The 25,421-nt window shown below is 44.3% G+C and overlaps 1 protein-coding gene across 1 annotated transcript in view; it reads right to left on the minus strand.

Moving 5' to 3' along the window:
• LOC126212662 (uncharacterized) overlaps positions 1-12,089 on the minus strand; it is a 742,156-nt gene extending 730,067 nt beyond the window's left edge. The window contains exons 1-2 of the mRNA XM_049940084.1: positions 12,075-12,089; positions 11,206-11,326 (exon numbers count right to left, since the gene is read on the minus strand). Of these exons, the coding sequence (XP_049796041.1) occupies positions 11,206-11,326; positions 12,075-12,089 (136 nt within the window). The remainder of the gene's footprint in view (positions 1-11,205; positions 11,327-12,074) is intronic.
• Between the last annotated feature and the right edge of the window lie 13,332 nt (positions 12,090-25,421).

Consider the following 25,421-nt stretch of genomic DNA (forward strand, 5'->3'; position numbering starts at 1 on the left):
GTGTTTATAGGGTTATGCATTGTAGATGCGATGTTTACTAGACTTTTTTGCTTCGAATAATAGTTGTCATCAGTCGTGGAACCTGATGTGGGACAAGAGTCTTTCTGTGAGACGCAAAGAGACCCTGTTTAAAACCTGTCTCCTGCCGATTTTGACATTCAGTATGCAGTACTGTGTAATTAGTAAGGCTGATTTAAGCAAGCTACAAGCATATAAAATGTAATTTGTTCGATCAGCCTTGCAGAAGAATAGGTGGTACAAAATTTGGAATGAAGACATCAGTTTAGAGATGGATGTGAATCTCTCAGTCACTGAAAGACAGAATACTGTACAGCTCAGGTGGTTTCGACATATGAAGAGGCTGAAGGATATCCGCCTGCCAAAACGATACTTGGATACAAATGTTTAGGTGAAAGAGCTATAGTATTACCCAGGGCAAGATGCATCGATCAGAATAAGGAAGATCTTAACACTAAAGGAGAAAACCGAGAAACAGTAACAAGTCAAGAAGTATATGACGAAAGCAAAATGGAGACAAATTGTTCATAAACACCCTATCCTGCTAACTGGAAAGACATGTAGGTAATGATAATATTATTTCTGAATACTGACCATTCCTCATGGGAAACACTGTGTGTACGAGAACTGTTATTAAGGGGCTCCGGAACGCCCTATACTTGCAATGTTAAAATAACGCTTATAAATTACATCTTTCCTCACAAAGTATTTGAGGTAGGAAGTTGAACTTTTTACAGATTATTTATTGGAATATGGGCTACAACTTAACACAGGGATTTTACAAAATTTTAGTTCAGTTATTAAAGATGATTTTTTTCAATTTAATGAAAATTCACAACATTTTTTTGCAATTTTTTATTTATATATTCAAAAATATACAGTTTTTTGGGAAAAGGCTGTGTTAAATTATGCAGAAGGTACTGTGTAACATTTACTGAAAGTCTGAAACAAATATGTTTGGAAGATCCTTAGAAAACATGTAATTAGTATGAGAAAATAAAAGTTTTGGGAATAGAGCGACAAAGATTGGATTAACTTTTTAGTGCATTCCAGGTCCATAGGATGGATTATCTTCATCCTCTGCAAACTCCTCCTCCAGCTTTCTCTTGTTCCTCCTCCTGTTTACTCTTGCTTGTATTTCTAGACTCTTTACAGCCCTGTCTGCAGCCCGAAACGTTCCTTGTCTAAAGCAAGCATCGCTCGTTGTTGTGTTCGTAGATTTTGCTACCATTTTCTTCAGTTGCAGTTACTGCAACACTGTTCCAAAAGGTGGTCATGTATGAACACTTATCACATTTCAGTTGTATTTCACTAGCAAGTCCTACGTGCTTTATTATGGAGAGTTCCAGACCAACTTCACTACAATGAATACATCTTACACAGTTTGAAAAAATTCCTTTGAGAACCGACATATCAAATATTTCATTCACATCCGATTCGCCCATAAAACATTCATAGTTTTCACTCATTGAACCAAGCTTCTTCTGTGAAGTATTTTCTTTCCCACTTTGACTGCTATGGGCAGGTGTACTTGAGAGGTTAGGTTCACTCACTTGGTTATCGTCTTTATTGTTTACAGTAATAACACATACCTTTGGCTTTCCAACATTTCTCCTTTTCTTAAAAGCCTTCAGAGGATTTCTAATAACTTTACTTTTACTCATTATTATACTTCAACAAAACAGAGACTCAAGAAACAGAAGTAATTACGAATATTTTAGAGATAACGACAGAGTAAATAAACATGAAACAATCGACAATCACACCAGCGATATATATTGAACCATCACAGGTTAGCCACAACACATACTTTATCTCACATCACTGAAATGTACCTGATGAACACGGACGTTAATAACAACACCATTTGACAGCAGTTTAACAGCGCCACAGTGGGTCACGCCCATGTAGAACACATTTCAAAAAAAAATTTAAAAATAGTTGTAGTCTTCGGAATTGAAGAAATTATATATCTATTAAAAGGTAGATTCAGAAAACGCAAAAAAGTAAAAATTGAACTTTTCATGATTTTGAGCCTTTCCGGAGCCCCTTAAGATTGTAGGGAAGACAACTTCGAGAGGAAAAAGAAATTCTGGTAAAAATAGGTTCTAAAACGCACATCTTAAGACTTATGACACTTGTGCGTCTTCGATACATTGAAACATATCTCTTCTACTGCAAGTGCTTCCGTACTCATATTTCGGTGGGGATATTATGGACCAAAACAAAACAACAATATGTCAAGTAAATATGGACTCCAAAATGTATACATTAAGAATTATGGGCCCTTGCTCAGTAGAAGAGACGGTTTCACAGTTCCGAAGTCCGCAGCTGGTGGTATAGGGGCTAGCATTGTTGCCTCTGGATCACGGGGTCCTGGGTTCGATTCCCAGCTGGGTTGAGGATTTTCTCTGCCTGGGGTTGTCCTATTCATTTCATCACCATCATCACTCGTGATGGTGTTCAACGAATAGGAGCGTGCAATGTCAGATCCCGTAATTGGGCGGATAGCTTAGAAAAATTAAAAAGTGAAATGGATAGGTTAAAGTTAGATGAAGTGCTAATTAGTGAAGTTCGGTGCAAGGAGGAACAAGACTTCTGGTCAGGTGAGTACAGGGTTAAAATACAAAATCAAATAGGGGCAACACAGAAGTCTATATGCCAACTAGCTCCGCAAATGTATGATGAGATAAAAGATATTATTCAGACAGTGAAGGGAGATGAAAATTTAATAGCCATGGGGGACTGGAATTCGATAGTAGGAAAAGGAAGAGAAGGAAAAGTAGTAGGTGAATATGGAATGGGGATAAGGAATGAAAGAGGAAGTCGCCTGGTGAAATTTTGCACAGAGCGTAACTTAATCATAGGTAACGCTTGGTTTAAGAATCATGAAAGAAGGTTGTGTACGTGGAATAGGGCTGAAAACACCGGAAGGTTTCAGATAGATTATGTAATGATAAGACAGAGATTTAGGAACTGGGTTTTAAATTCTAAGACATTTCCAGGGGCCAATGTGGACTTTACCACAATCTTTTGATTACAAACTGTACATTAAAGCTGAAGAAACTGCAAAAAGGTGGGAATTTAAGGAGATGGAATCTAACTAAAGCGGAAGAACCAGAGGTTGTAGAGAGTTTCAGAGAGAGCGTTAGGGTTATGAAACGTCCCCTTAGAAAAATTATATACGACTGTGCTTAAACTGACACACAATATTTTTTAGCGCAACGCAATCTGACTTTCAATAATCCCTACAAAAGAATGGCCCTGACTAACATTAACCTATACCTTTCACAAATCACTTACCTCAGAAAAACCTTCGTTACTCGAACTACTGCAATACAGCGAGCGCCACTACTGCCATCTAAATAAAAGATTCAAACTACGGAAGGCACTAACTACTGATAGGCATAGTTAGCAAATGAATAATTTTAATAGAGAACAAACAATGTATTTACCTTAATAGTCATAATTGACATCCAGTCTTACAAATTTCAAAACTCCGCCATCTCTCTCCCCACGTCCACCACTGCTGGCGGCTCACCTCCAACTGTGCAACGCTACGCGCTGTTAACATCCAACTCCCTAACACTACAATAGCGAATATTCCAACAATGCCAACCAGCCACAGACTGTACACAGCACAGCCAGTGATTTTCATACAGAGCGCTACGTAACGTTACCAATAAGAAAACATAAACAGCCTACTTACAGGGAACGATTGACAAGAACAGGGGAAAGGAATACAGTGGAAGAAGAGCGGCTAGCCTTGAGAGATGAAATAGTGAAGCCAGCAGAGGATCAATGAGGTAAAAAGACGAGAGCTAGTAGACGTCCTTGGGTAACAGAAGAGATATTGAATTTAACTGATGAAAGGAGAAAATATAAAAATGCAGAAAATGTAGCAGGCAAAAAGGAAATCCAAGTATAGATGGCTAGAGGACAAATGTAAGGACGTAGAGGCATATATCACTAAGGGTAAGATAGATACTGCCTACAGGAAAATTGAAGAGACCTTTGGAGAAAAAAGAACCACTTGTACGAATATCGAGAGCTCAGGTGGAAAACCAGTTCTAAGCAAAGAAGGGAAACCAGAAAGGTGGAAGGCGTATATACAGAACAAGTGCGATGTACTCGAGGGCAACATTACGGAATTGGAAGAGAACGTAGATGAAGATGAAATGGGAGATACGATACTGCGCCAAGAATTTGACAGAACACTGAAAGACCTAAGTCGAAGCAAGGCCCTGGGAGTAGACAACATTCCATTAGAACTACTGATAGCCTTTGGTGAGCCAGCCATGACAAAACTCTACCATCTCGTAAGCAAGATGTATGAGACAGGCGAAATACCCTCAAACTTCAAGAAGAATATAATAATTACCATCCCAAAGAAAGGAGGTGTTGACAGATGTGAAAAGTACCGAACTATCAGTTTAATAAGCCACGGCTGCAATATACTAACGCGAATTCTTTACAGACGAATGGAAAAACTAGTAGAAGCCGACCACGGGGAAGATCAGTTTGGATTCCGTAGAAATATTGGAACACGTGAGGCAATACTGACCCTACGACTTATCTTACAATCTAGATTAAGGAAAGGCAAAGCTACATTTCTAGCATTTGTAGACTTAGAGAAAGCTTTTGACAATGTTGACTAGAATACTCTCTTTCAAATTCTGAAGGTGGCAGGGGTAAAATACAGGGAGCGAAAGGCTATTTACAATTTGTAGACAAACCAGATGGCAGTTATAAGAGTCAAGGGCCATGAAAGGGAAGCAGGGGTTGGGAAGGGAGTGAGACAGAGTTGTAGCCTCTCCCCGATGTTATTCAGTCTGTATATTGAGCAAGCAGTAAAGAAAACAAAAGAAAAATCTGGAGGAAGAATTAAAATCCATGGAGAAAAAATAAAGTTTTTGAAGTTTGGTGACGACATTGTAATTCTGTCAGAGACAGTAAAGGACCTGGAAGAGCAGTTGAACAGAATGGACAGTGTATTGAAAGGAGGGTATAAGATGAACATCAACAAAAGCAAAACGAGGATTATGGAATGTTGTCGAATTAAATCAGGAGTTGCTGAAGGAATTAGATTATGAAATGAGACACTTAAAGTAGTGGATGAGTTTTGCTATTTAGGGAGCAATTTAACTGACCATGGTCGAGGTAGAGAGGATGTAAAATGTAGACTGGCAATGGCAAGAAAAGCGTTTCTGAAGATTTTATTAACATCGAGTATAGATAAGTGTCAGGAACTCTTATCTGAAGGTATTTGTATGGAATGTAGCCATGTATGGACGTGAAACATGGACGGGAAGTAGTTTAGACAAGAAGAGAATAGAACTTTCGAATTGTGGTGCTACAGAAAAATACTGAAGATTAGGTGGGTAGATCACGTAACTAATGAGGAGGTACTGAATAGAATGCAGAGTAGAGGAATTTGTAGCACAACTTGACCAGAAGGAGGGATCGATTGGTAAGATATGTTCTGAGGCATCAAGGGATCACCAAGTTGGAACTGGAAGACAGCATGGAGGGTAAAAATCGTAGAAAGAGCGCAAGAGATGAATACGCTAAGCAGATTCAGAAGGATGGAGGGTGCAGTAAGTACTGGGAGATGAAGAAGCTTGCACAGGATAGAGTAGCATGGAGAGCTGCATCAAACCAGTCTCTGGACTGAAGATTAGAACAAGAACAACAATATCATTCGTGACAGCGGCTGGATTGGACTGTGTAAAAAATGGGACTCTGGAGAAATTGGGACTTCATACGGGTGCTGATGACAGTGCAAAAGATGGGCCAAATGGCTCTGAGCACGATGGGACTTAAGATCTTTGGTCGTGAGTCCCCTAGAACTTAGAACTAGTTAAACCTAACCAACCTAAGGACATCACACACATGCATGCCCGAGGCAGGATTCGAACCTGCGACCGTAGCAGTCGCGCAGTTCCGGACTGAGCGCCTAGAACCGCTAGACCACCGTGGCCGGCGATGACAGTGCAGATGAGCGCCCCACAAACCAAACATCCCCATCACAGTTCCGAAGACGAACAAGCCCTAATAGCTCATAATTTACGCATTTTAGATCCCAAGTTAACTAGACTTTTTTCTTGTGTTGGTCCACACTACCACCTCCGAAAGGTATCTATCCTACAATCGTCGCAACATCGGTACCAGCACACGTAGAGCTATCAGAATGATTTTCGCTTATTAACTTCGGAATCGGTCGTTTCCATACCAGGGTTTTACCTCAAATTTATACATTTATCCTTCTCCATCATCCTTGAAGATTTGTAACATCGTCATGGAATCACTACATATAAGGAAATGTTACACAGCAAGTTACTCATTCAGAAAATGCATTTGTAAGGTGGTGCGACGCCACGTGTGAGAAGGAGAAGCACCTACCAGCACATGCCGCTATTCGACAGCAATAGGAACATGGTGTACCCAAACTGAGGTTTGTCCTTCAGCGATGATGCTGTCCGCACTGGGGAGGATCCCAAGTCTGTCATGCAAAATATACAATTCATGAGTTCAGCAGGGACATACTCAAAACCGCGGTGTACTGTATTTCAATGGCGCCACGTGACTAGCGCCCGAGAGGACAGCAAACTTGTACACTCGGCCGTGCGAGATCACACATCACATACGCCGAGTCTGGAAACGGGATTGCTTGCAGGAAAACAAGTATCAACACGGAGAGTGCGACGACGTCTCGTCCACCACGGACAGTCATACAAGGTGACCATTATTTTTGCTTGCCTTTGACGTGGCAGCAGGGTGAGAAAAGACGTTAAACGTACAACACACATCTGTTCCAATCGTCACATACTCAGAAATAAACAACAAAATATTTGTTTCGGTTTTCTAATCACACGGAAGTATAAATAACATCGAATATCGCACAACATACTTGCATTACATTCAAAAGAAACTCCAAGAATCAGTTAACAAGGCTACAATAAAAAATAGATTCTATCGCAGTAATGTAAGCTGTCCTGTTAATCTGCTTATCGTCCACTTTTCACTGCCACACACGGCTACACTCCATACAAATACTTTCAGAAACGACTTCCTTAAACTTGAATCTGTACTTGACGTTAACAAATTTCTCTTGTTCAGAAACGCTTTCCTTGCCATTTCCAGTCTACATTTTATATCCGCTCTAATTCGACCATCATCATTTATTTTCCTCCACAAACACCAAAACTCATTTACTACTTTAAGCGTCTCATTCCCTAATCTAATTCCCTTAGCATCACCTGATTTAATTCGACTACATTCCCTCTTCCTCGTTTTGCTTTTGTTCATGTTCATCTTATATCCTCCTTTCAGTACACTGCCCATTCCGTTCAACTGCTCCTCCAGGTCCTTTGATGTCTCTGGCAATACTACAAAGTTTCTATTTCTTCAACATGGATTTTAATTCCTACTCCAAATTTTAAAAAAATGGCTCTGAGCACTATGGGACTCAACAGCTGAGGTCATCAGTCCCCTAGAACTTAGAACTACTTAAACCTAACTAACGTAAGGACATCACAAACATCCATACCCGAGACAGGATTCGAACCTGCGACCGTAGCGGTCTTGCAGTTCCATACTGCAGCGCCTTTAACCGCACGGCCACTTCGGCCGGCTCCAAATTTTACTTTTGTTTCTTTTACTGCTTGCTCGATATACTGACTGAATAACATCTGGTATAGACTACAATCCTTTCTCACTCCCTTCCCAACCACTGCTTCCCTTTCGTACCCCTCGACTCTTATAACTGCCATCTGGTTTCTGTACAAATTGTAAATAGCATCTCGCTCCCTGCATTTGACGTCTGTCACCTTCAGATCAAAGACCAAGGGGAATTTTTATGCTTCTTAAAATATCTTTATTTGTTCATCAACATCAACTTCAGAGTAATTCCTCTCGGATGTACTACACTTGTACCATCTCTTTTACAAAGTTGAAAAGCCGGCCGCGGTGGCCGAGCGGTTCTAGGCGCTTCACTCCGGAACCACGCGACTGCTACGGCCGCAGGTTCGAATCCTGCCTCGGGCATGGATGTGTGTGACGTCCTTAGGTTAGTTAGGTTTAAGTAGTTCTAAGTTCTAGGGGACTGATGACGTCAGAGATTAAGTCCCATAGTGCTTAGAGCCATTTCCAAACTTGGAAACACTCGTGGAGCTTATTTTTCCTTATATCACATTTTACGGACTATGAGAAGCTACGGACTATAAGATGCACTTTAATTCCTAAGGATTTTTTCTTCAATAAATAACATTTTTACCATTTTTATTATTAGATTGCAAGGCCAGACCAAAAGGATTTCTGGTTATAAAACCGAACTGACCTTAAAATCCCTTAAAGTCGTCATCTTGTAGTTTTGGCCATCTACGAATCCGTCCTCTATCTGCACATTTAGTCTTCCTCAGTTCTTCTTTAGAAGGCCGTCAATCGCGAACGGTTTTTTACTGTAGGTGGAGGGCCGAATTGCAGCTCAGCTTCTTTGTATTCGTGTTCCTCTGCAAATGCTATTACTTTCAGTTTATAGCCAACATTATATGAATGCCTTTCATGTTTTTCGCCTTACTAAATGAGCTACTGACTAAAATATTGTACCATTACTGATAACACAAACCACTTTCAGCTCAAGTTCACCGGCACCGTAGACTGCGATGACGTATCATACGCCAGACATTGTTCTGGGTTTGTGATGGCGAGGGTGCGAGGCAGACATTGTTAGTAGACTTGTGAATGCCCGCAATTCGTGTTCGTCGTATCGGAGGACTGCTGCTGCCAGTTGAACCCAGTGTTGCCACATAGAGATAGGTTTCCTGCGAATAAATGGCCATTTTTTTAATACTGGCGGGACCCTGAAATCAAACGCTGGACATTTTTATACTAATTTCGAGTATTAGACGCAGAGAGAATTTTTGAGGGAGTTTTTCGAAGGAAAAATTGCATTTTATAGTCCGTAAACTATGGTAATGTACAGTCTTTTTATGGATTCTGTTTTTACCTCATCAATGCTGGAAAAACAAAGTCGTTTCATGGTTCACTTCAGCCTCGGGAATAGAAAGAAGTCGCAGAGGGTGATTTCCGGCGAATACGTGGCTGAGGCAACACAACAATTTTGTTTTTGCCAAAAAAAAAAAAAAAAAAAACGCTAACAAGCATTGATGAGTGAGCGGGAGTATTACCGTATTACCGTGACGCAATTTCCACGACTGGTTTTGCCACAGTGGTGGCTGTCTTCTTCGGATTGCTTCATGAAAACGGCGCCTAGCTTACAGGTAGTATTCCTTGTTGACTGTACGACCGTAAGGCAGGGACTCTTGATGCGCTATCGCACTGTAATCGAAAAAAGTACTGAGAAGAACCTTCACTTGTGATCGAGTTCGTCGAACTTTTTTTTCAGTTTTGCCTCTTCAAGCAGTTTCCATTGGGACGACCAAACCTCGTTTTCGACATCATACCCACATATCAATGTTTCGTCACCTGATATAACTTGATTTAGAAGTTTTTGACCGCTGTGGACTTCATGCAGCAATCCCTTAGCGATGTCTACCCCATATCATTTCTAGTCGAAGTTCAACATTTTCGAAACTAACTTTGCTGCTACACGCTTCATGTCCAAAATAGCAGAAAAAATTACTTGGCATGGGGCCAACAGCATTGGCAACCACTCTGACGGCGATCGGCGGCTTTCCAGAACAATGTTCTTTACTTCTTCACACTGTCGTTAGTAATTGTGTGCTAGTACGTCCAGGGCGGTCGTCCTATTCAATGTCTTCTCGATCCTCTTTGAGACGTTGATATCACTTGTGTACTCTTACTCGTAGTATTTTCGCCAAAAGCCACAGTCAAAACTTCGAATACGGTGCAGCTCTTTATTCCACTTCTCGACCAAAATTTAATGCAAATTATTTGGTCTGTCTGTTTCGTAAGTAAAAATTCGCCGAGTACTCGAAAACACGTACAACCTCTTGGACCGTCAACAATAGCTGAAAATGCAAACATACATGAGGAACATGTGTACAAAGAAGATAAAAATAGTTTAGGAAATCAGGCGTACTACGTGAAACGCCCCCTTAGAAAAATTAATGAATTACTGTGCTGAAAACGTCTTACATTATTTGATTTTCAAACAGCTGAGGAGAACTGAACGTACTCAGACATTTCGCTCTTTACCTATTCTGATCAACACTAAACTGACACACAATATTTTTAGCGCAACGCAATCTGACTTTCAATAATCCCTACAAAACAATGGCCCTGACTAACATTAACCTATACCTTTCACGAATCACTTACCTCACAAAAATCTTCGTTACTCGAACTACTGCACTACAGCGAGCGCCACTACTGCCAGCTAAATAAAAGATTCAAACTACTGAAGGCATTAACTACTGATAGGCATAGTTGGCAAATGAAAGATTTTAATAGAGAACAAACAATGTATTTACCTTAATAGTGTTCAAAAGTCATAACATATATAGCAGTCCATGATATCCAATATTACAAATTTACTGTCTCTGATGGACACACGTCCAGATCGTCCGCTCCCAATACTCCGCCATCTCTCTCCCCACATCCATCACTGCTGGCGGCTCACCTCCGACTGCGCAACGCTACGCGCTGTTCACATCCAACTGCCCAACACTACAATAGCAAGTATTCCAACAATGCAAACCATTCACAGCCTTCACACCGCACAGTCAGTGATTTTCATATAGAGCGCTATGTGGCGTTACCGACATAAAAACCTAAACAGCCTACTTACATATGTAAGTCGCGAAATTAAAAAAATTCCCACAAGCAGTCTTGTCGGAGGAACATCCGCAACTGAGCATTATACCAGAGGTTGAAAATATCGCTACAGTTGTAAGGTTCTTCTGTACAACACACGACCGGTTCCGGGCTCTTATACGCTCATCTTCAGGTGTCATAACTTGGTGCCGTGCCCCGAGCGCCGCGGTGGACGTGTACAAGATTCGGTGTGCCACCAACGAGCGCAGAGCATGCTCGGGGTCACAGCACCAAGTTACGGCACCTGAAGATGGGCGTATAAGAGCCCGAAACCGGTCGTGTGTTATACAAAAGAACCCTACGACTGTAGCGGTATTTTCAAACTCTGGTAAAAATTTGCCGTTACTTTTTGATTAAACCTGGTATGTGTGATGTCATGTTGGTACTCACCACGTCCGGCCCTCCAGGGCGGCACCACGGTGAGGGTGGCGGTGCTGGCGCCCACGTGGTGCCGCAGGCTGGCGCATCTCCGGCTCACCCTCACACGTGTCGTCTTCACCGCGCCGGGGTCCTGGAACACAGGAGAAGGCAGGCTGTCACACCAGACCAGGAAGGGGCACTGTCAAGCCTTCTACTTCCCTTCAGCCAAAACACACGGAACACGCATCTAGTAGTTGTGGACCGAGCGAGGTGGCGGAGTGGTTAGCACACTGGACTCACATACGGGAGGGCCATGGTTCAAACCCGCGCGCGGCTATCCTGATTTAGATTTTCCGTAATTTTCCTGAATCGCTTCAGGCAAATGCTGGGATGGTTCCTTTGAAAGGGCACGGCCGCTTCCGTTGCCAATCCTTCCCTAATCCTATGGGACCGATGACCTCGCTGTCAGATCTCCTTCCCCGAATCAACCAACCATTCTAGTGATCCTGTGTGTCTGCAAAACATGCTCAAGCTCATTACTGTTTACAAAACTAAGGCAAAGAGGTGAGATACGCAGTATGAGAGTCATTCAATAATTAAAGAGACAAATTGGTCTTGAGAAAAAAGTGTTAGTACAGCAAATTTGGTACTTTTATGGCTTTAAGTTGGCATCAATGGGATGAGCCTTGATCAGCTGATGTATCAACATTGTTTTGTTTATACCCTCAAAAATACATTTCAAGATGGTGAGTCCATCTGACCAACTGCGACATGGTCGCGTATACAAACAGTGATCCAATAATGTCAAATCGTTTATTCCAGTCTTTGATCACAATATGAATTCTTTAGACGATGACGGGTTTCAGTCCGTAATGACCATCCTCAGATCTTTTTTACACCATGGTGTAGGACATGGTGTAAAAAAGATATTAGGATGGTCATTACGGACTGAAACCCGTCATCGTCTAAAGAATTCATATTGTGATCAAAGACTGAAGTAGAAAACATTTGAGTCCATTTGACACGTTCATATTAGTTGACAAACGTTCCGTTATTCGTTTTTTACTTGCTGAAGGCGAGAAACAAGTGAATTTATACTGTAGAATATCTAATGGTTATGGTGGAGATTGTATGAATCGTGCACATTTTTACAAGTGGGTAGAGCAGTTCAAAAATGGTCGCGAGTCAGTGAGTGACGAACACCGTTCTGGCCGACCAGTTGCAGTTTCAACTCCCTCGCTTGAAAGTCGAATTGATGACATTATTCGTGCCGACCGCCGTGTGAGTGTGGAAATGATAGTTGATAAGGTTTAAGTTAGTACTGTTACAGTTTATAACTTTATCTGTAACAAGTTGAAGTACCGCAAAACATGTGCAAGATGGGTCCCAAAGGAGTTGACGTGGCTACACAAGGAATCAAGGTTGAGAGTGTGCACAGAGCTAAAGGAACGTTATGAAAGAGAAGGTGAGCGCATCCTCAACAAAATTTTAACTTGCGATGAAACTTGAGTTCAGTATTATGAGCCAGAATCAAAAAGACAAAGCACGGAGTGGAAGCACACCAACTCACCCGTCAAGATAATATCCAAAACCCAAGCATCAGCAGGAAAAGTCATGTTGACGGGCCGGCCGGAGTGGCCGAGCGGTTCTAGGCGCTACAGTCTGGAACCACGCTACCGCTACGGTCGCAGGTTCGAATCCTGCCTAGGGCGTGGATGTGTGTGATGTCCTTGGGTTAGTTACGTTTAAGTAGTTCTAAGTTTTATGGGACTGATGATCCCAGAAGCTAGTCCCATAGTGCTCAGAGCCATGTTGACGGTTTTTTGGGATGCTGATGGTCCAATTTATTGTGACTGTCTCGAAGAGCAGCGTACAATGAACAGCCAACACTACTCCGATCTGCTTTTAAACAAGGTGAAGCCAGCCATGAGAGAGAGAGGCCGTGGATCTCAGAGGAGAGGTGTGATTCTCCAGCAAGACAACGCAGATCCTCATATTGCTCAACTAACCCGTGAAACCATCGACAAAATGGGCTAGAAAATACTGCCTCATCCCCTTACAGAGCTGACTTAGCACCTAGTGATCTCCATTTTTCTGGTGCACTGAAGGAAGCATTACGTGTGACGAGGTTCCAGGACAACGAGGACGTGAAAAAGTTTGAGGGAAATTGGTTCAAACATCAAGATAAAGAGTTCTTTGCACCTGGAATAAAAAAGCTTGTAGCCCGTTGGAACAGGTGCATAAATGTTGAAGGGGGTTATGTTGAAAAGTACAAAAATTACTGTAAAAATAAACGCTTATTTCTCCAGACCAGTTTGTCTCTTTAATTATTGAATGACCCTCGTAAATTTTTAAATCAATGCCTATTGACAAACCGAAAGTAAGGTAAATTAGAATGTCAGTGACGTTTATTGGAGGATTCTGGTGCAGGTTATGTAGGACATATCGTACACTCCTGGAAATTGAAATAAGAACACCGTGAATTCATTGTCCCAGGAAGGGGAAACTTTATTGACACATTCCTGGGGTCAGATACATCACATGATCACACTGACAGAACCACAGGCACATAGACACAGGCAACAGAGCATGCACAATGTCGGCACTAGTACAGTGTATATCCACCTTTCGCAGCAATGCAGGCTGCTATTCTCCCATGGAGACGATCGTAGAGATGCTGGATGTAGTCCTGTAGAACGGCTTGCCATGCCATTTCCACCTGGCGCCTCAGTTGGACCAGCGTTCGTGCTGGACGTGCAGACCGCGTGAGACGACGCTTCATCCAGTCCCAAAGATGCTCAATGGGGGACAGATCCGGAGATCTTGCTGGCCAGGGTAGTTGACTTACACCTTCTAGAGCACGTTGGGTGGCACGGGATACATGCGGACGTGCATTGTCCTGTTGGAACAGCAAGTTCCCTTGCCGGTCTAGGAATGGTAGAACGATGGGTTCGATGACGGTTTGGATGTACCGTGCACTATTCAGTGTCCCCTCGACGATCACCAGTGGTGTACGGCCAGTGTAGGAGATCGCTCCCCACACCATGATGCCGGGTGTTGGCCCTGTGTGCCTTGGTCGTATGCAGTCCTGATTGTGGCGCTCACCTGCACGGCGCCAAACACGCATACGACCATCATTGGCACCAAGGCAGAAGCGACTCTCATCACTGAAGACGACACGTCTCCATTCGTCCCTCCATTCACGCCTGTCGTGACACCACTGGAGGCGGGCTGCACGATGTTGGGGCGTGAGCGGAAGACGGCCTAACGGTGTGCGGAACCGTAGCCCAGCTTCATGGAGACGGTTGCGAATGGTCCTCGCCGATACCCCAGGAGCAACAGTGTCCCTAATTTGCTGGGAAGTGGCGGTGCGGTCCCCTACGGCACTGCGTAGGATCCTACGGTCTTGGCGTGCATCCGTGCGTCGCTGCGGTCCGGTCCCAGGTCGACGGGCACGTGCACCTTCCGCCGACCACTGGCGACAACATCGATGTACTGTGGAGACCTCACGCCCCACGTGTTGAGCAATTCGGCGGTACGTCCACCCGGCCTCCCGCATGCCCACTATACACCCTCGCTCAAAGTCCGTCAACTGCACATACGGTTCACGTCCACGCTGTCGCGGCATGCTACCAGTGTTAAAGACTGCGATGGAGCTCCGTATGCCACGGCAAACTGGCTGACACTGACGGCGGCGGTGCACAAATGCTGCGCAGCTAGCGCCATTCGACGGCCAACACCGCGGTTCCTGGTGTGTCCGCTGTGCCGTGCGTGTGATCATTGCTTGTACAGCCCTCTCGCAGTGTCCGGAGCAAGTATGGTGGGTCTGACACACCGGTGTCAATGTGTTCTTTTTTCCATTTCCAGGAGTGTATTTGCAATAGTTCCTACACCGACACTTGTGCAATACCTGCGGTAGCAGACACTAAAGAAGATCGCAAGTGCATACAGTGGTCATGTGGATTCTAAGCAATAACGAGACAACACAGATTGTGTTAAAAATGACCACCGGCAGCAACAGTACACGCTTGCAGTCTGGTGTGGAACGACTGCTACACACGTGCTAGCGTTTCAGCGGAGAATGTTCGAGTAGGCTGCAGTAATACGTGGTTGCATTTCATCGGATGTAGCCGGTATGTCCTTGTGGACGGCATCTTTCAGCTTTCCCCACAGGAAAAGTCTACAGGTGTCAAATCCAGTGAACAGGTCGGCCAAGGTGCAAGTCCTTGTCGCCCGATCCAACGATTTGGAAACAATACGTGAAGACATGCTGTGGTACATCGTGCACTACGGGCTGGACAGCAGTCATACTGGTGACAGGAACTTCAGAGGAACGTCTTCTGTCATCCAAGGAAAATAGTCTATTCAGAGGCCGCGATACTTGTGCATGTATTTCTTCTACGAAAAACGGGACTATGAGCTGATGATTCTCTATCCTAGGCCACACGTTTACACTCCATGGACGCAGACGTTACACCTGACGAAGCGAATGAGGTTTCTCAACAGACCAATAGTGCCTGTTTCGGCTGTTTACTTGGCCTTGTTTGGTAAATGTGGCTCCATCATTAAAGAAATGATACAGTATCTGATCAAAGGTATCCGGACACCTGGCTGAAAATGACTTACAGGTTCGTGGCGCCCTCCATCGGTAATGCTGGAATTCAATATTATGTTGGCCCACACTTAGCCTTGATGACAGCTTCCACTCTCGCAGGAATACGTTCAGTCAGGTGTTGGAAGGTTTCTTGGGGAATGACAGCCCATTTTTCACGGATTGCTGCACTGAGGAGAGGTATCGATGTCGGTCGGTGAGGCCCGGCACGAAGTCGGCGTTCGAAAACATCCCTATGGTGTTATATAGGATTCAGGTCAGGACTCTGTGGAGGCCAGTACATTACAGGGATGTTGTTGTCGTGTAACCACTCCGCCACAGGCCGTGCATTATGAACAGGTCCTCGATCGTGTTGAAAGATGCAATCGCCACCCCCAAATTGCTCTTCAATAGTAAGAAGCAAGAAGGTGCTTCAAACATCTGTGCTGTGATCCAGCCAAAAATGGGGTGCACGCCCCCTCCATGAAAAACACGACCACACCATAACACCACCGCCTTGGAATTTTAATGTTAGCACTACAGGCGCTGGCAGATGACGTTCACCGGGCGTTCGCCATACCCACACCCTGCCGTCGGATCGCCACACAACGTTTTTCCACTGTGTCAGTCGTCTAGTGTTTACGCTCCTTACACCGAGAGAGGCGTCGTTTGGCATTTACCGGCGTGATGTGTGGCTTATCAGCAGCCGGTTCTCACCTCCAACCTAACTGTCATAGTTCTTGCAGTGGATTCAGATGCAGTCTGGAATTCCTGTGTGATGGCCTGGATAGATGTCTGCCTATTACACTTTACGATCAACTGACGGCGGTCTCTGTCAGTCAACAGACGAGGTCGGCCTGTACGCTTTTGTGCTGTACGTGTCCCTTCACGTTTCCACTTCACTATCACGTCGGAAACAGTGGACCTAGGGACGTTTAGGAGTGTGGAAATCTCGCGTACAGACGTAGGACACAAGTGACACCCAATCACCTGACCACGTTCGAAGTCCGTGAGTTCCACGGAGCGCCCCATTCTGCTCTCTCACGATGTCTAATGACTACTGAGGTCGCTGATATGGAGTACCTGGCAGTAGGTGGCAGCACAATGCACCTAATATGAAGAACGTGTGTTTTTGAGGGTGTCCGGATACTTTTGACCACATAGTCTACATCTGGAGTGTCCTGCCTTAGTATCCATGTACTGAAGTTAACACGATTCTCACAATCGTTTCCATGCAGGTCTTAATGGAGAGAGGTGTGACAGAGATGGAACTTACGTCGACGAAGAATGCATTGCCACTTCCTCATGCGAGGGCGCAGGAGCTAATGTGCGGATCAACTGCAACAGCAGCAAGAGCATAAATTCCCCTCCTCTTCTATCTTTGCTTGTTTCCTTCTGTTACGTTGTGTAGGTGTTAGACTACCATTTTCACGTGAGTAACTGAAGAGGCTATTAAATAATTGCCGAGATGGTTGACATCTATTGGGACATCTTGCTGCATACACTGTACAAGAACGAACTGCATTCTTCGCACACTCTCCACATACCATGAGCATGCTGGGTTTTTCTGCCCGCCGTCCTCTCACGACCTACTGCTTTGAGTGGCACACAGTAACTAACCAACTAGCAAGTCACAGTGCACCCAAGGAACATGTAGACACAGTGTACGCAAACACAACAACATCATACCTAGCAGCTACACAGGTCTAATGGCACAAAGAAGTGTACGAGGTGTGGCTAGAAAAAAACCGGACTACTACTGGTGAAACAATAAAACGAATGCAATAAGGCTGAAAGTCGCGTCGCCTGTCACGTGACTCTCGCTCCGCCTACTGCTCGAGTTTCATCTGCCTCCTGCACTCAGTCTGCCCGTGGCGTCTGTTTTAAGTAGTTGACGTTTTGTCTGTGCGTCGCAAAATGTTGAGTGTACGGAAAGAACAGCGTGTTAACATCAAATTTTGTTTCAAACTAGGAAAATCTGCAAGTGAAACGTTTGTAATGTTACAACAAGTGTACGGCGATGATTGTTTATCGCGAACACAAGTGTCTGAGTGGTTTAAACGATTTAAAGATGGCCGCGAAGACACCAGTGATGACACTCGCACTGGCAGACCATTGTCAGCAAAAACTGATGCAAACATTGAAAAAATCGGTAAACTTGTTCGACAAGATCGCCGTTTAACAATCAGAGCAGTGTCTGAGTTAACAGGAGTTGACAAGGAAAGTGTTAGGCAGATTCTTCATGAAAGTTTCAACATGAACAAAGTGCGTTCAAAAATGGTTCCAAAGTGTCTCACAATTGAAGGAACGCCGAAGAATGATTTGTTCTGACATCCTGGAAAACATTGGAAGTGATCCCACCTTCTTACAAAATGTTATTACTTGCGATGAATCGTGGTTTTTTACTTACGATCCCGAAACTAAACGCCAATCGATGCATTGGAAAACTCCTGGTTCTCCACGACAAAAAAAAGCACGAATGTCAAAATCGAAATTCAAGGCAATGATGATTGTTTTTATTGACATCAAAGAGATTGTGCACATTGATTGGGTACCAGAGGGACAAACAGTGAATCAGCATTACTACATTAGCGTCCTGGCTACCCTACGTGAGCGAGTACGGAGAAAACGGAACGGTTTGTGGAGAAAAAAGTCACGGATCCTTCACCAAGACAATGCCCCAGCTCACAGTGCGTTGTCAGTGAAGACGTTTTTGGCAAAACACAACATTCCCATCTTAGATCATCCACCCTACTCACCTGATTTGGTCCCCTGTGACTTTTTTCTTTTCCCTAAAGTCAAGTCAGCTTTGAAAGGAACTAGATTTGAGACTGTTGAAGCAGTAAAAGAAAAAGCGACGGAAGTAATGTATGGACTTACCGAAAATGATCTGCAGCATTGCTATGAACAGTGGAAAATTCGTATGGAGCGGTGTAGAGACCGAGGAGGAGAGTACATTGAAGGAGATAACATGAAATTGTAAATAATTGTAAATAAATGTTTTTTCCAGCATCAGTCCGGTTTTTTTCTAGCCGCACCTCGTAAGTGTGGAAACCTCTGAAAATACCATTCGCACTATAGTCTTCCTACGAACACTACTGACATTCTAATTTACCCTAATATTAGTATGTTAAATGTCAATCGTCCAACAGCCTTGTCGCAGTGGTAACACCGGGTCCCGTCAGAACACAGAAGTTAAGCGCTGTCGAGCTGGGCTACCACTTGGATGGGTGACCATCCGGTCTGCCGAGCGCTGTTGGCAAGCGGGGTGCAGTCAGCCCTTGTGAAGCAAACTGAGGAGCTGCTTGACTGAGAAGTAGCGGCTCCGGTCACAGAAACTGACATACGGCTGGGAGAGCGGTGTGCTGACCGCATAGCCCTCATATCAGCATCCAGAGACGGCTGTGGGCTGAGGATGACACGGCGGCCGGTCGGTACTGTTGGGCCTTCATGGCCTGTTCAGGCGAAATTTAGTTTGGTTTTTCAAATGTTAATAGACATTGTTCGGTTTAAAAAGCGTATATTGGTATAAAAATACACTTTCTAAGTATTATTGCATTCTGATTATTGGCTAACAATACGGGTCCCAAACTACCAATGCATTTTGTGAAAACCGCACATCAATGCCAGTTCCCATTTTCGCAATATTTGCGGAGCAAGTGTTGGGTGATCACCCCGTATGTACAAGGTGATGCACCAAGATATGGCTACGCGGGATTAGCCGAGCGGTCTGAGGCGCTGCAGTCCTGGACTGTGCGGCTCATCCCGGCGGAGGTTCGAGTCCTCCCTCGGGCATGGGTGTGTGTGTAAGCTTAGGGGCTGATGACCTTAGCAGTTAAGTCCCATAAGATTTCACACACATTTGAACATTTTTGAACCAAGATGCGCAAATATTTTAATATGTTATTGTACAAGTAAAACTAAGGAAAAAAGTCCATATAAACCCAGGTCCGCATATGTTTAGTTACGGAGTTACGGTTAGTAAAAGATTTTGCGTGAAATTTAGAAACTTCGCTACACGAAGTCAACGCAAAACTGTACAAGGTTAAAGCAAAGCACGATTTCCATGTACTTTGTTGTTACTGATCTGCTTAATCCAATAAAACATCTCGCAGACGTGTATCTGCAGCAGTTTTCCAGAACATCGAGAGAAGTAAAGATGTAATTTCGTACAATTTTTAATTATTTAACTACTTGGCCAAGATTGTTTTTTAAATTCCAGACAATTGCACAAAATTTTCAACAGAAGTTATAGACAAATTAACTTTGAAAAAAATGATGGTAAAAACGTTAACTGAAACTGTATGAATGAGTCATATAACCTGCTTTTATTAATAATACAGCACACGTTAATTCATGCTAAACCGGAGAAAAATAAAACTCAGTATTAAGGAGGTTGTACAGTGTAGATGCAATTTCACAAACAGAAACAACCCACTAACGGCTGGCAACAATGACATAAACGTGTCTACGTTGTTAATGGAAAGTAAACAAATTTACTTGTATAACAATCTTTGATTCCTTGAATATTGCAGATACACCTCTGGGACATGTTTTATTACATCCACCAAACCAATAACAACAAAATAAATGGAAACCGTGGTTTACTTTAACCTCAGACAGTTATGCGATAGCTTCATACTAGTGAAGTTGCTAAATTCCAGGCAGAATCTTTTATTAGCCGTAACTCAACTAAACACTTGCGGACCTATGTTTATACGAACTTATTTCTTTAGTTTCACTTGTAGAGTAACATACACTCCTGGCCATTAAAATTGCTACACCACGAAGATGACGTGCTACAGACGTGAAATTTAACCGACAGCAAGAAGATGCTGTGATATGCAAATGATTAGCTTTCCGGAGCATTCACACAACGTTGGCGACGGTGGCAACACCTACAACGTGCTGACATCAGGAAAGTTTCCAACCGATTTCTCATACACAACGTTGTTGTGATGCCTCGTGTAAGGAGGAGAAATGTGTACCATCACGTTTCCGACTTTCATAAAGATCGGATTGTAGCCTATCGCAATTGCGGTTTATCGTGTCGCGACATTGCTGCTCGCGTTGGTCGAGATCCAATGACTGTTAGCAGAATATGGAATCGGTGGGTTCAGGAGGATAATACGGAACGCCGTGCTGGATCCCGACGGCCTCGTATCACTAGCAGCCGGGATGACAGGCATCTTATCCGCATGGCTGTAACGGATGGTGCAGCCACGTCTCGATCCCTGAGCCAACAGATGGGGACGTTTGCAAGACAACAACCATCTGCACGGACAGTTCGACGACGTTTGGAGCAGCATGGACGATCAGCTCGGAGACCGTGGCTGCCGTTACCCTTGACGCTGCATCACAGACAGGAGCGCCTGCGATGGTGTACTCGACGACGAACCTGGGTGCACGAATGGCAAAACGTCATTTTTTCGGATGAATCCAGGTTCTGTTTACAGCATCATGATGGTCGCATCCGTGTTTGGCGACATCGCGGTGAACGCACATTGGAAGCGTGTATTCGTCATCGCCATACTGGCGTATCACCCGGCGTGATGGTATGGGGAGCCACTGGTTACACGTCTCAGTCACCTCTTGATTCGCTTTGACGGCACTTTGAACAGTGGACGTTTCATTTCAGGTGTGTTACGACCCGTGGCTCAAAAATGGCTCTGAGCACTATGCGACTTTTCTGAGGTCATCAGTCGCCTAGAACTTAGAACTAATTAAACCTAACTAACCTAAGGACATCAAACACATCCATGCCCGAGGCAGGATTCGAACCTGCGACTGTAGCGGTCGCTCGGCTCCAGACTGCAGCGCCTAGAACCGCACGGCCACTCCGGCCGGCACGACCCGTGGCTGTACTGTTCATTCGATCCCTGCGAAACCCTACATTTCAGCAGGATAATGCACGACCGCATGTTGTAGGTCCTGTACGGACCTTTCTGGATACAGAAAATGTTCGACTGCTGCCCTGGCCAGCACATTCTTAGGATCTCTCACCAAGTGAAAATGTCTGGTCAATGGTGGCCGAGCAACTGGCTCGTCACAATACGCCAGTCACTACTCTTGATGAACTGTGGTATCGTGTTGAAGCTTCATGTGCAGCTGTACCAGTACACGCCATGCAAGCTCTGTTTGACTCAATTCCCAGGCGTATCAAGGCCGCTATTACGGCCAGAGTTGGTTGTTCTGCGTACTGATTTCTCAGGATGTATACACACAAATTGCGTGAAACTATAATCACCTTTAAGTTCTAGAATAATATATTTGTCTAATGAATACCCATTTATCATCTGCATTTCTTCTTGGTGTATCAATTTTAATGGCCAGAAGTGTATTAAAATCTTTGCATATCTTCGTGAATCACTCATAGTTCTAACTTCTTCTCAATGTGTTTACTTGCTGTTTACTTTCGACACATTGAATTGCATTACTATTGTTTTGCCAAAGATGATACGTACTTTTTTTTTAATTTTGTCTTTGATTATTGTACTGTAATTAATGTAGACAGTGAGTTACAAGTGTGATTTAGGACGTGCACCCGAAAACCGGCGAACAAAATAAATTGTCCAGTGTACACGGTATTGAGCTTTTTGTTTATAGAGAAGAGAGATCGAGAGAGAGAGAGAGAGACTGATGAGGACGCAAATCGTTCGAGACGGTGAAAAATGCTCACTTGCCCTCGAAGGAAAGATTCCGGCTGCAGATTGCTTCGCGACAATTCCCGAGTGCCGCGCAGTGGCGAGATCTACGGCGGCGAGAGAGGGCTGGAGGGGGTGTGGGGTCAGTGACAGCTGTCGATGAGCGAGGCCCCTGCGACGGGTTGGAACATCCATTATCTTACCGGCCGCAGAGCCCTTTCCGCCCTGCCTCACTGCACGTCACGTGCAGCCCTAGCCGCCGAAAAGGGGAAGAAAGCGGGGACGGTAGAAGCAGGAACGTTTTTCTTTTCTTTTCTTTCGTCACAGTGCTTCGGGGAAAGGAGGCGGTTCAACAGGTGCGCTTATATGGGCGGTCCAATACAGCGGAATTCTGCAGCGCTTTTTATGCTAGCCAGTAACGACCATGGTGTAAAATCAAATACCTTGTTATAAAACTACAACCAAACGCACAAAAACACCGTGAAGTGCGTGGCGGAGGTTGCTTTCCATTCTAGCTCGTAATCCTTCTATTGACCACCGCACTCACCTCATGATCTAACAGAAAACTTTAGTGAAAACGCTCGCTCCTTTCGTACATACTATAGGCGTTCGACAAGTAACGCAACAAACTTCTGTTTTCTCGGTTCCCTCCCCACCCATCTGTCCCGCTTTCTCTCTCTCTCTCTCTCTCTCTCATTTCACACACACACACACACATATATATATATATAGGGTGTTTCAAAAATGACCGGTATATTTGAAACGGCAATAAAACCTAAACGAGCAGCGATAGAAATACACCGTTTGTTGCAATATGCTTGGGACAACAGTACATTTTCAGGCGGACAAACTTTCGAAATTACAGTAGTTACAATTTTCAACAACAGATGGCGCTGCAAGTGATGTGAAAGATATAGAAGACAACGCGGTCTGTGGGTGCGCCATTCTGTACGTCGTCTTTCTGCTGTAAGCGTGTGCTGTTCACAACGTGCACGTGTGCTGTAGACAACATGGTTTATTCCTTAGAACAGAGGATTTTTCTGGTGTTGGAATTCCACCGCCTAGAACACAGTGTTGTTGCAACAAGACGAAGTTTTCAACGGAGGTTTAATGTAACCAAAGGACCGAAAAGCGATACAATAAAGGATCTGTTTGAAAAATTTCAACGGACTGGGAACGTGACGGATTGAACGTGCTGGAAAGGTAGGGCGACCGCGTACGGCAACCACAGAGGGCAAGGCGCAGCTAGTGCAGCAGGTGATCCGACAGCGGCCTCGGGTTTCCGTTCGACGTGTTGCAGCTGCGGTCCAAATGACGCCAACGTCCACGTATCGTCTCATGCGCCAGAGTTTACACCTCTATCCATACAAAATTCAAATGCGGCAACCCCTCAGCGCCGCTACCATTGCTGCACGAGAGACATTCGCTAACGATATAGTGCACAGGATTGATGACGGCGATATGCATGTGGGCAGCATTTGGTTTACTGACGAAGCTTATTTTTACCTGGACGGCTTCGTCAATAAACAGAACTGGCGCATATGGGGAACCGAAAAGCCCCATGTTGCAGTCCCATCGTCCCTGCATCCTCAAAAAGTACTGGTCTGGGCCGCCATTTCTTCCAAAGGAATCATTGGCCCATTTTTCAGATCCGAAACGATTACTGCATCACGCTATCTGGACATCCTTCGTGAATTTGTGGCGGTACAAACTGCCTTAGACGACACTGCGAACACCTCGTGGTCTATGCAAGATGATGATCGTGTGATTGCTTTGGGCTATTCGAAACATAAAGGAGGCGGCGTGGATTGGCCTCCCTATTCGCCAGACATGAACCCCTGTGACTTCTTTCTGTGGGGACACTTGAAAGACCAGGTGTACCGCCAGAATCCAGAAACAATTGAACAGCTGAAGCAGTACATCTCATCTGCATGTGAAGCCATTCCGCCAGACACGTTGTCAAAGGTTTCGGGTAATTTCATTCAGAGACTACGCCATATTATTGCTACGCATGGTGGATATGTGGAAAATATCGTACTATAGAGTTTCCCAGACCGCAGCGCCATCTGTTGTTGAAAATTGTAACTACTGTAATTTCGAAAGTTTGTCTGCCTGAAAATGTACTGTTGTCCCAAGCATATTGCAACAAACGGTGTCTTTCTATCGCTGCTCGTTTACTTTGTATTGCCGTTTCAAATATACCGGTCATTTTTGAAACACCCTATATATATATATATATATATATATATATATATATATATATATATATTCTCCCAGAAGCCACATAACACTAGTTCTGGCGAAACGTTCAAAATTAGCGACACAACAAACACAAGACTAACGATGAACAAATGAGCAGCGATAATAACACCCCCAAGAACATACGTTTTTCATATTAGGTGCATTGTGCTGCCACCTGCTACCAGGTACTCCATATCAGCGACCACAGTAGTCATTAGACATGGTGAGAGAGCGGAATGGGGCGCTCCGCGGAACTCATGGACTTGGAATGTGGTCATGTGATTGGGTGTCACCTGAGTCATACGTCTGTACGCGAGATTTCCACACTCCTAAACATCCCTAGGTCCACTATGTCCGATGTGACAGTGAAGTGGAAGCGTGAAGGGACACGTACAGCACAAAATCGTACAGGCCGACCGCGTCTGTTGACTCACAGAGACCACCGACCGTTGAAGAGGGTCGTAATGTGTAATAGGCAGACATCTATCCAGACCGTCACACAGGAATTCCAAACTGCATCAGGATCCACTGAAAGTACTATCAAAGTTAGGCGGGAGGTGAGAAAATTCGGATTTCACGGTCGAGCGGCTGCTCATAAGCCACACATCACGCCGGTAAATGCCAAACGACGCCTCGCTTGGTGTAAGGAGCAAAAACATTGGATGATTGAACTGTGGAAAAACGTTGTGTGGAGTGACAAAACACGGTACACGATGTGGCGATCCGATGTCAGGGTGTGGGTATGGCCAATGCCCAGTGAACACCACCTG

This window comes from Schistocerca nitens, chromosome 11 (assembly GCF_023898315.1).
Source record: "Schistocerca nitens isolate TAMUIC-IGC-003100 chromosome 11, iqSchNite1.1, whole genome shotgun sequence".
Taxonomy (NCBI): domain Eukaryota; kingdom Metazoa; phylum Arthropoda; class Insecta; order Orthoptera; family Acrididae; genus Schistocerca; species Schistocerca nitens.